The sequence below is a fragment of the Mustela nigripes genome, unplaced genomic scaffold (genome assembly GCF_022355385.1).
Source record: "Mustela nigripes isolate SB6536 unplaced genomic scaffold, MUSNIG.SB6536 HiC_scaffold_646, whole genome shotgun sequence".
Taxonomy (NCBI): domain Eukaryota; kingdom Metazoa; phylum Chordata; class Mammalia; order Carnivora; family Mustelidae; genus Mustela; species Mustela nigripes.
The window spans coordinates 3,199-15,600 of record NW_026740053.1 but is presented as its reverse complement, the minus strand read 5'-3'; the positions used below and the strand labels follow the sequence as shown (position 1 = coordinate 15,600).

At 39.8% G+C, this 12,402-nt stretch overlaps 1 protein-coding gene across 1 annotated transcript; it reads right to left on the bottom strand.

Moving 5' to 3' along the window:
* Nucleotides 1-7,013: 7,013 nt before the first annotated feature.
* LOC132008678 (coiled-coil domain-containing protein 81-like) lies at nucleotides 7,014-11,479 on the bottom strand (the record flags this gene model as incomplete). The annotated part of the gene is made up of 4 exons (XM_059387271.1): nucleotides 7,014-7,206; nucleotides 8,034-8,180; nucleotides 8,615-8,702; nucleotides 11,356-11,479. Coding segments are annotated over 4 exons (552 nt in total), but the record flags the coding sequence as incomplete, so codon positions are not given.
* Between the last annotated feature and the right edge of the window lie 923 nt (nucleotides 11,480-12,402).

Below are 12,402 nucleotides of genomic sequence, written 5' to 3'. Positions count from 1 at the left end.
GGGGGGTGGGGCACACCTCAAATCCATGGGGACAGAAGCTCCTGTGCTCAAGGCCCTTCCAGAACTCATCCTGTATACCTCTTCATCTGGCTGTTCATTTGTATCCTTTAAAATATCCTTTGAAATAAATTGGCAATAGTAAGTTAAACAAAACAAAACAAAACAAAACCATTTCATCCATCCCCTAGGAGTCTGAACTTTCTCTTACCTTCAGCTTGAATCAATTAACAACCCCTCCCTTAACAGCCCATTCTGAGAATAGATAGACTGGCCTCAGGATAAACATTCTCTTATTGGCTCTTCCCTCAATGCCACCCTCTCATTGCATGGGTCTTTCTAGCCTTGTTGACTTTGTATGAAAGAAAATCCCTTTTGTGTAACTCCCCACACCCTCATTCTCAGCTTTAATGAGGCATAACTTACAAACACAAATAGTGTATATTTAAGGTGTGCAATATGATGATTTAAGTGTACCCTGTGACATGATTACCATAATCAAGCTAATGAACACTTGTATCACCTCATATAGTCAACCACTTTTTGTGTGTGTGTGGTGGGAACACTGGAGATCTACTCTTTTAGCAAACTTCAAATATACAATACAGTGCTAGTTATTATAGTCACCATTTTATATGTTAGATCCCCAGAATTTATTCATTCTATAGACTGGAGGTTTGTACCCTTTGACCAATGTCTCCCCATGGTCCCCTAACTTCCAGCCCTCTGGTAACCACCATTCTCTCTGCTTCCTACGAGTTCGACTTTTCAATTCACATATAAGTCAGATCATACAATATTTATTTTGCTTTACTCTTACAATGCTTGCTAATCTCATATTCAGAATGTTCTCCCTACTGTAATAGACCCCCCCCCCCACCCAACTAAGGCTCCCTAGCACCTTGCAATAATTCTTTCAAATAAAATCCCTTCTTACTAAGTCCAGATTTTGTTTTTGTTTTGGGGGTTTCTTTTTGACATTGCAATATAACAATCCTGAAAGATCATTCTCTCTGTCACTGCCTGGGTAAATGCTTTTTAATATTAATCTGACCTTGATATTTATTCACATATTCTTAACTCTAAATATTAGATTACTTGCTGTTGCCCAATCCTTAAAATATCAACTCTGAACTTTCAGAGTTTTATAGCTCCATACTTATAAGTACATATACCTTATAATTCTTAGATAAAAGAAACTTTTGATGTACTATAGAAGTAAGTTTTCTTTCTTAAATCTGTGCAAAAACACATAAATCTTAGATTACTTTATTGTCCTCTATAATATTTTGCTAAAATGCAGTGTTCTTCCCTTAATCTACAGCACATACATCATGGCCTGTGATGATGTGACCATTATTTATTTAATCAGGTTCATTTGGAAAAATTTAATTTTATTTTTTAGGACTCCTATTTTAGTTGGCATTTTTGGAAAGAAAAGACAATTACAAAACATCAGTGACTTACAATGAGAAAAATTAATTTATTTTTTTAAAGATTTCATTTATTTATTTCACAGAGAGAGAGATCACAAGTAGGCAGAGAGGCAGGCAGAGAGAGAGGGGGAAGCACGCTCCCTGCTGAGCAGAGAGCCTGATGCACAGCTCAATCCCAGGACCCTGAGATCGTGACCTCAGCTGAAGACAGAGGCTTAACCCACCGAGCCACCTAGGCATCCTGAAAAATTAAGTTCTTGATCATGATGTTTAAGGACTGCCACTCAATCATGGCTTAGCTGGCCTCTGCTGAATTTTACCTGTCTTCTCGTTGGGGGACTGAAAGTGAAGGAAGAAATATTATCTGGGACATTATGTTCTTATGGTAGATGATTAGAGCAAGACTGACAACCAAAACACACAAAGACATTCCAAGCTTTTGTTCAGACATAGCTTATTTTCATGTCTGTTCATATTCAATTGAACAAAGCAAGTTACATGGTCAATTTAAAGATTATCAGAGTAAAGAACTATATTCTACCTTCAAGTAGCCAGGGCAGGACGTTAATTTCCTTGGGCTGCAATAGCCAACTACTATAAACTGAAAGGATTAAAACAGAGAAATTTATTCTCTCCCAGTTCTGGAGGCTCAGAGTCCAAAATCAAAATGTCATCAAGACCATGCTTCCTTTGAGACTGTGGACAGAATCCTTCCTTGCTTCTTCCTTCCTTCTGGTGGCATCTATCAAGCATTGGTGTTCCTTGGCTTGCAGCCCACAACTCCAGTCTCTACCTCTGTCTTCACCTCATATCTTTACCATTGTCTTCTTAGAAGGATATTATCATATTAGATTAGGAACGGCCCTTCACTACAGTAAGATATTATCTTGACTAGTTGCATCTGTAATGACCCTAAGGTCACATTCTGAAGTCCTAGGGTTAGAATTTTAATATCTGTTTTGGGGAGACACAATTCAACTTATAACAGGTAGGGAGGGAAATACCTTCTTATAAACACTACAAATCTACCACCATTTTTCTTCCTTCTTCCCTGTCTCTGACCTTTCAAGAATATAAACTATATAATCTACAAGAAATTGAGGAAGTAGAGAATAGATTGCGATTCAAAATGGAATCCTTTCCTAAGAAGTGGCTGAAGTAATAGAACGTGGGCTGACTACAGAGTGGAGATCAAAGCAGAAACCCACAGGTGTTGTGGAACTGCATGAGTGTAAGTTATTTCCGTAGCTTCAGATCTTCAGGACTTGCCCCTGGAGTACCAGTCCCCTGGTCTTGTTGGATATAAGAAAGATTCTTGAAAGGGTGGGGTCCACCCTTTCAAAGGGTGGGGGTTGGGATACAATTCAAACATGGGAATTACACCCAAGGCTCTCCACACGGAAGCAAAAGCACTTAGGTAGGTGAGAATGATTCTGATGCTATGTCTTGCCCCTTTCAAAACTGACTCAGGTCTAACTGGGTGATTTCGTCAGAGATAGAACTATAGGGAATTGGAACCAGGTAAGAGACATGATGCAGAAATTCAATATTTTAAATGTCACCAGGTGCCTGCCACCAGGGTTGAGAATTATGGGTCTAGACTAAGCAACTGGGAGAAGTCTAAGAAACAATCTCCTCTGACCCCCCCCCCCCCAAAAAAAAAAAAAGGATTTCTGTGTCATTGCAAAGATCAACAACAGGAGTCTGAGAGAAGTTCTATAAGGACACCCTAAATCCCAGTCAGATCTTTCTGGTTTCCACGTGGCATCTTCCTATGCTCTGAGACCAATCCCACTGGGAATGAGGAGGAAATGAGAAGCGGAGGGATGGTTCAGGGGGATTAAGTGTACTTAACTGCTACAGTCCTTTGGCACAGGGGTCTACGATTGAGTTCTTGGATTAATTGATTCAGGTTCAAAACCCAACTCAGCCACCTAGTGGCTATAAATTTGTGCAACATACTCATTGGGCTTCATTTTTGCATCTGACAGTGAGGATAATAGTACTAATTTGTAAGGCTATTGTGAGGATGAAAAGAGATAATCTATGTATGGTACTTAGCAGATTCTGAGAAGCAATAAGCCCTTGTGAAACATTAGATATTATTATTGTTATTTAGCTATGATTTATCAGTTTAACAAGTAAGGGACTTTTTCTTAAGACCCCCAAGCTGCTTTGTGTCCCAGATTTCTCACGTATTTTTTTCACATATCCGAATCTTCATCTGAGCACCTTATCTCCTCTCAGATAGGAATTAGACTTGTGCTTTTTTCTGTCATTCTTGGAATTAGTCCTACTCCTGAGCTCCAGGCTTGTGGCAACACCTGTCACAGGCTTAGCGCTTTCCCAACCTGTGTGGAGGCTGTCAACGTCCTGCCTGACTTTTAGAATACCACGGATTCTTCCACGCTGCAGCTCCTGACTCCTGACACACACATACTTATTACCTGTTACACCATGCTCTCTCCACTCCATGGTCCCAGCACCTTCTGCCTATCTGCTGTGTCATTATTCCTGCTTGTTTTTATCAAGATATCTAATTCAAATCTAAATCATTTTAAAGATGAAGAATATACCTTATTGGAAGGGTTTACAATTATGCTGTCTTCTCTCTCTCTCTTTACTCCGAAGCTTCTTCTTAGAGCGGGATTCCAGTATCACAGTATCATCCTTCCAGTATCTACCTGCTAACAAAGTCTCAGAATACAGTTCTAGGACATACCTCCAAATGATAAATGTGATGATCACAGGTAACTAGACATAAACTGCAAGGCACATAGTAGATTTATTTCTATTTTTTCCTCTTCCAATCATTGTTGCTGTCACAGATGGATGAATAAAGAGCGAGCCCAGTAAGTAGTTATAGGTTAACATGGTACCAATAACAAGGTTGAGTTATTTCAAAATAAGTATACTGGGGCACCTAGGTGGCTCAGTGGTTAAGCGTCTGCCTTCAGCTCATGTCATGATCCCAGGGTCCTGGGATTGAGCACCCCATGAGGCTCCCCACTCAGCGGGAAGCCTGCTTCTCCCACTCCCCCTGCTTGTGTTCCCTCCCTTGCTGGGTCTCTCTCTGTCAAATAAATAAATAAAATCTTACAAAATAAGTATACCATGAATATTTTTTCAAAATATTTTATAATTTGTCAAGGATTTGGAATGGAGAGTTTGAGAAGGGTTAAAATGAAAAAAACCTTAAACCTATGTATTGGTATTGTCTTTGAGAATTAGACTCACTGAGGAGGAAAGGAAAAAAAAATAATAAAAGAAAAATGTGATTTCACAATCTTCCCTTGCTTGAATTCAAGATAAGGAAATCCCTACAAAATAAATAGACCCACAAAAAAATAAGTGGTGAGGATTTTTAAGTCTTTACCAAATGATCAGTGCCATTTTTAAAGATATAGCAATAATACACTAATTGTGTGATGGTACACATAGTAAAAGAATACAAATTATAGCCTATTTTACACATAGTTTATTATTTTTTAATGTATAAATTTGTTAGAATAACTAGATAAGTCTAATTTGGAATCAAATTAGGGGCACCTGGGTGGCTCAGTTGTTTAAGCATCTGACTTTGGCTTAAATCGTGATCTCGGGGTCCTGGGATTGGCAGGCTCCAGTGGGTAGTCGCTTCTCCCGCTCCCTCTGCCTCTCCCCCTGCTCATGCTCTGTCTCTCTCTCTCAAATGAATGAATAATTTTTTCAAGATTTTATTTATTTATTTGACAGAGAGAGAGATCACAAGTAGGCAGAGAGACAGGCAGAGAGAGAGAGGGGGAAGCAGGCTCCCTGCTGAGCAGAGACCCCCCTCCCCCCATGTGGGGCTCGATCCCAGGACCCTGGGATCATTTTTTTAAAAATTCTTCTGTTTGTTTTTATTATTATCATTATCCTTCTAAACATAACATACAAAGGAAATTCCTGATCGAGATCGTACCAGGAGCCCGTCAGAGGACACAATGGTCAATACACCTTCTTTCTGCCTGCGGGAGAGACCCAGTGTCTTGCAAGCCCATTAAGGAGGGCTGATGCGACACACTCAGATGGCCCTCAGCTCTTCTTTCCTACAGTGGAGTGCTTCCTGGGGTGGTGATGATTTCGGAGAGAGTGGTCCCAGTGCATGGGTCACCTGAGCTGAAAGCAGAGGCTTTAACCCACTGGAGCCACCCAGGGGCCCCAATAAATAAAATTTTTAAAGAAAAAAAAAAAAAAGGGGCGCCTGGGTGGCTCAGTGGGTTAAGCCGCTGCCTTCGGCTCGGGTCATGATCCCGGGGTCCTGGGATCGAGTCCCGCATCGGGCTCTCTGCTCAGCAGGGAGCCTGCTTCCTCCCCTCTCTCTGCCTGCCTCTCTGCCTGCTTGTCATCTCTCTCTGTCAAATAAATAAATAAATAATCTTTAAAAAATTTTTTAAAAAGTTCTGATTTGGGGAGGAGCGTGGAGGGATGGGGTAACTTGGATGATGGACATTAAGGAGGGCATGTGATGTAATAAGCATTGGGCATTATATACGTCTGATGAATTACAAGCCTGTACCTCTGAAACCAATAATACATTATATGTTAATTAATTGAATCTAAATTTTAAAATGTTTTAAACATAAATAAATAAATAAATTCTGTTTTGGTCTTTTTAAGATGTGTGCAGATACATCAAAGAGGATGTATCTTTGTAGGCAAAGTAGGCAGTAGGATGCCTACTAACAAAGTAGGCAGCAATAATCGTAATCTGGAACTTATATGTAAGAAGAGAAAAGAATCAGGCTTGAATCTCAAAAGTATCATGTCTTCTTCCTCCCTCCCTGCTATCCCTCCCTGGAAGGTTCTCGCACCATCCCCTGCTTTACCCAACTCCTTTATACAAGGAAGTCCCGCACATTTCTGGTCTGGGTCAAGTGACTCTTTGCTCACATGCTGCCCTGTTCAAAGATATATCATAGCATTTATGATACCACACTCTTAGCACTTCAAACCTGTCTCCTCCAGTAACCTGAGACCTCTTCCAGGAGGGACCTTGTCTTATTCCTCTTTGTATTCCTAGCCATGAGCACGGAGTCCAGTAAATGTTTGGTGATGAATAAAGAAAAGGTATTTTATTAGAGTTATGTCCCGTGTGTCAGACCACCTAGACAGTGGTGTGAAGGGAGAAAGATTCAGCAAAATAAAGGCAGGTGCACAGTTATTGATAACATGAAATCAGTGGTGAGGTAGGTGGCTCACCTCCACAGAAGAGCTGGGTTGTTCAAACTTAACTTGCACCTACAAATCGCAGGAGGATCTTATTCAAATGTAGAGTCCCACTCTGGAGGGATGGGGCTCCTCAACTCTGCATTTCCAGCAAGCTTCCAGGTCATACTGGCTCTCCAGATCCACGGCTCCTGGGGCATTACTGTAGTACACTGCCCCCCACCACCCGTCCCAGGGCTTAGCTGAGAATTACTATCATTAACAAGTACCATAGTATCGAACAGAGACTGTACTGCAGATGTGAAGAGTCTGGACACAGACGCTGGACAACTCCTGACCCAGAACAAGGCTACAGACTTGCACAACCCACTTTTCACCTCGGCCACCTACACAATGGTACAGCCTGCAGCACAGAGAATAGATCCAAACACTCCTGGATGGGGCAGGTCTTGGCAACAGAAATTTTGGAAACACTCACATAAAATTCAGGTTTCTCATTCTTGTGGATTCTTATAGCTTCAGCAACTCCAAGGTTGTAGGCAGCATTTTTCTGATTTTGTTCTCTATTAGCCAGACTTCTCATCTTTGAGAAAAAAATCACATATTGACATAGAGCCTTTAAAATTTTAATTCTATTACATTATAATTATCTAACCAAGATAGAACTTGCCTTTTGGAGGCAAGGCACTTTCTGATGTCTTCTTAGATCTATAAAAGTAGGTTGGGGAAGGTTTTTTTTTAATTCCTGTTTTGGAGCTTAAGGCATCACCTCTATGGGAATCATAAGAGGGAATGGAAGATTTCGTAAGTAGTTCCTTGATACCACAAATGCAAGAAGCAGTAGTAGGGTCAATTATTGGAGACCTCAGAAATCTGGATAGTGCAAATGTGAACATGCTATTCTCTCTTTCCTTGCTTAGGTAGGCCATGATTTTGAAGGGAAAAGCTTTGATTATGTCTTATTAGAAATCACAATTTAAACCATATCAATCCAGGAATTCTACCTTTAAAATTCAATCCTTGGGGGTGGAGGAGAGGGAGAAATCAGCAACAGGTGCAAACATTCAGCTGCTTGGGTGTTCATCCCAGTGTTGCTTGTTATTAGTGAAAACTGGATACAGCCTACGTTTTAATCCCGCAGTAAGTAAATGATCAAATATGTTACAGAACAGATATATTTAAGTTGGTTTGGGGGGATTTTTTTTTTTTTAAGTAGGCCCTATGCCCAGCTTGGAGCCCAATATGGGGCTTGAACCCACAACCCTGAGATCAAGCCCTGAGCAGAAATCAAGAGTCAGACACCCAACCAACTAAGCCATCCAAGCACCTAATGGAGCATTTTAAATGGCACTTTATAATCATGTTCTACTGTCCCATGTTAAGCACTCTTTAATCAAGGTGTTGAACTACCTGCTGTTTTAAGAGAGCCTCTTGATCCTTCAGGATTTGATATTGCTGAATGAGTCGCTCATCTTCTATCTCTCTCCTCTTCCTTTCCTCACTGTAGCACAATGGGGAATTGCGCTGCGCTCGTTGCAAACACACATAACACATCTCCTACAATACCAGGTTTGAAGAAATATTAATTCTTGCCTTTTGCTTTTTTGCCTTCACAATCCCTTCATAAGCTCTCCAAAGATTGAGTACGTCAAGCAACATACTTCATAAAAGGATGTATGAATGACAATTAATAAATTGAGATTTGTAGAGAGGGCCCCCAAAATACCCAAGAGGACATACTGAACTCTCATTTGATCAGAAGCATTTATAGCAACGCAAAATTAGAAAGAGATATCCCAACCCTACTTCTGTTAACCCCAGTAGATTTTGACTAGTAGAAAGATTTATTAAAGTCCAATTTGGGGTGCTGAGTACATGAGCTAAATCCATACATTGAAAAAAAGAGCAATTCCCATAATTCTCATTGAGAAACAGAAGTGAGAAAGATTCTGATTGGATTTTTTTTTTTTGTTGGTTTGAAAACACAGTACCTGTCCTGCCTTATTATGATCCTGGCAGGTGGGGACTGGAGAAAGTTTAGGCTTCATTTCACTTTTCAAACAACCTGGAGATGACAAACTATAAAAACAGTGCAACACTAATTAATGTTTAAAGCAGTCTGACATGAGCCATGACAATTTTAGAGGCAAGTATAAATATAAAAGAAATAAAAATACCTTTTTTTTTTTTTTTGCAGAGAATCTCTATGCATAGAGGTTAAGAACCCATGCGTCATAGCAAATAAACTTGGGTTTGAATCCCGCTTTTTTGCTTATAAGCTGATGCCATTAGGAAGGCTGAGTCACCTTGCAAAGCCTCAGTTACCAATTCTGTGAAACTGGGATAAAATTTATTCACTCTATAAAATGAATTGTGCTTATTATATGCACTGTATTAGGCATGGGAGGTGCAGTGAACAACAAAACATAGGAAAAAAGAAAGAAAGAGAAATCCTGGGCCTAATGGAATTGACCTTCTGATAGGAACTGACAGCCAGTTGGTAAACAAGATGAATGAATGAATTCAATAGTACGCATGATGGTGATAAATGCCTTGCAGTGCTGGAGGGACAGAATGTATTAAACCATAAGCAGAATCCCCAGGGATGCTCCACCAAGACGACATTTGAATAAGGTGAGAGAGTAACAATAATCATATATTTCTGCTCCTGGGAAGATAATTTGATACAACCTTCCTGAAAATAATTGCTAACATGTATCAAAGACAATGAAAAATGGGCCCATCTCTTATCTCAAAAATTTTAGGTTAAAGTTTTTATCCTATAGGATATTCAAATGTGTGCAGAGACTTCTGTGTAGTTATATTATCCCAATATTATTTATAATATTTTAAAAACTAAATATCATCGGAATATACAAAAGCAGACTGGTCAAACAAAAGGTTAAATCACTGAAATGATATGCAATTATCTGTTTATATCCTGAGATATTTAAAGCCATGGGGAAATGTTTACCACTTATTGTGGTAAACAAAGCTTCATATGATATGATCTCAGTTGTACTTAAAATGTGTACAGGTTTCAAGTATAAATATATGTATATATTGTATACGCATTAAAATGAAGAATATATACCACAATATTAGCAGAAAGTTTCATCTACTTATGGGGTTATGACTGATTTTTTGTATCTTTTGCTCTTCTCATTTTTTTTACTTTAATGATCAGATATTACTTTATTGATCAGATATTACTTTATTACAGATATTACTTTAATGATCAGCACAAAAACCATTTTTTGGCCCACACCAATAGGAAGCCTTTATTAATAATCCCTAACAATTAATTACTCTCCCTCCTCTTTGCAGCTTCCGTACTTTCTTCTGTTGTCTTTGTCATGAGTATTACTTCTTCAGAATCAGTCTCCCTAAAAGACTCTTTTATGAAAGCAAGTTTATATGGTCTTTTATATGTTGTGTGGCTCTGTATCTTCAGTATCTAGAATAATGTTGGGCATGCAGTGGTGCTCAGTGTCTGTTGGATTGAACTAAATTCCAAAGAACAAGACACTTAATTCTCAATTCTCTTTCATAACAGTGAGATTATTTAAAACAAGTTTGCTGGGGTGCCTGGGTGGCTCAGTGGGTTAAGTGTCTGCCTTCAGCTAATATCATGATCTCAGGGTCCTGGGATGGAGCCCTGCATAGGGCTCTCTGCTCGGCAGGGAGCCTGCTTCCCTCTCTCTCTCTCTTTGCCTGCCTCTCTGCCTACTTGTGATCTCTGTCTGTCAAATAAATAAACAAAATCTTAAAAAAAAAAAAAAAAAAACCAAGTGTGCCTAATGTTTTGAACATGACCTTAGTATCCAAGCAAGTGCATACATCTTACATATAAAAGTGCATATATCATACATATGTAAAGTGCATATATAATACATATGATAGCTGATACATTGTGACACATTAATAAATTCAAAGTTGACAGCACAGTGGAAGGTACATAGTAGATGCTCAATAAATACTTGCATACAGTTGACTGATTGGAGATCTTAAAAAGTGTCCTCCTCAAAGAGGAAAAAAATATAGAATTCTTTTGATGTAAAATTGTTAGAAGACATGGCCATGATGATTTGTAATACATCCATTGATTCAAAGAACATTTATTAAGTGCCAACCATGTTTAGCAAAGCTGCTTTCCAATTTTATCTAAATATGAAACTGTGTCATATTGTAATATCCAAGAACAGGAAACAACAGGGGGAGGCCTGGGTGGCTCAGTCCATTAACCACCTCCCTCCAACTCAGGTCACGATCCCAGGGTCCTGGAATCGAGCCCGACATCAAGCTCCCTGCTCAGTGGGAAGTCTGCTTCTCCCTCTCCCTCTGCTCCCCCTGCTCGTGAGCTCTCTCTGTCTCTCTCTTGCTCTCTCACTCTCTAACAAATAAATAAATAAAATTTTTAAAAAGAAAAAGAAAAGGGAAGTATTTGTAAATCCACAAAGAGATTTAGATGTTTCCTCCTCTGTGCTATTTTGTTTCCATCTCTGTTATAGCAAGTATCCTACTGAATCAACTAATTATTCTAGGTATGTCTGGGTTCCCCACTGGATGGTAAGCCCTGACTGTATCTGTTATCTCAATCACCTAGCAGGTAGAATGTACTCAAGGATCCTGGATGAAGGAATGAATGCACATTCATTTTAATGCCCTGCATCAAGATAGAACTCAAAAATACATCTAGTAACATATAACAGGTAAAATACCAACGCATTACCTTTCAGGGTTCATAATCTTCCCGCCACTCCCATTGCGCTCTAACTTGTTCGGCAAGGTGGCGCTTGTCATTTTGGGAGGGGATATGGCTTGTTTATCCCGAAGTCTCTTGGGTGATAAGATCTCTGTAGAATGAATGAAACCAAGTTTCCTTCCAAACTTAAATGGGTAGTTTTATACCTAACTGATTCTTAAAACTCATTATTTTACTAGGAAAAATTTTTATCAAGAAACATTTCTTATCTTAAATTATTGTCCCTTGCCCAGTGTAGTTAAAACAAATTTTTTTGCTGTGTACTTCTTATGTGCAAAGCTGGCTGGTCACTTTAGAAAATGCAAAGAGGCAAGTCTTGGCCCTTAAAGATCTTTCAGTAGATGTATAGACAGTTCCCTTAATGATGGTTCTGCTCGGGGCGCCTGGGTGGCTCAGTCGTTAAGCGTCTGCCTTCCGCTCGGGTCATGATCCCAGTCAAACCCTGCATCGAGCCCTGCATCAGGCTCCCTGCTCAGGGGGAAGCCTGCTTCTCCCTCTCCCACTCCCCCTGCTTGGGTTCCGTCTCCCGCTCTCTCTCTCTCTCTGTCAAATAACTTAATAAAATCTTTAAAAAAAAAAATGGTTCTGGGCGCCTGGGTGGCTCAGTGGGTTAAGCCGCTGCCTTCGGCTCAGGTCATGATCTCAGAGTCCTGGGATCGAGTCCCGCATCGGGCTCTCTGCTGAACAGAGAGCCTGCTTCCCTCTCTCTCTCTCTCTCTGGCTGCCTCTCCGTCTACTTGTGATTTCTCTCTGTCAAATTAATAAAAAAAAAAAATGGTTCGACTTGTGAATTTTTGACTTTATGTTGGTGCAAAAACAATATGCATCCAACAGAAATTGTACTTTGAATTTTGAAGTGTGATCTTCACATATCTAGGGATATGTGGCAGAGTACTCCCTTGGGATGCTGGGCAGAGTAGCAAGATGCATCTGCCAGTCAGCCACACAATAACAGGAGCAAGCAAGCAGTGCATTTACAACTATTCTGTACCCAGACAACCAGTCTGTTTTTCT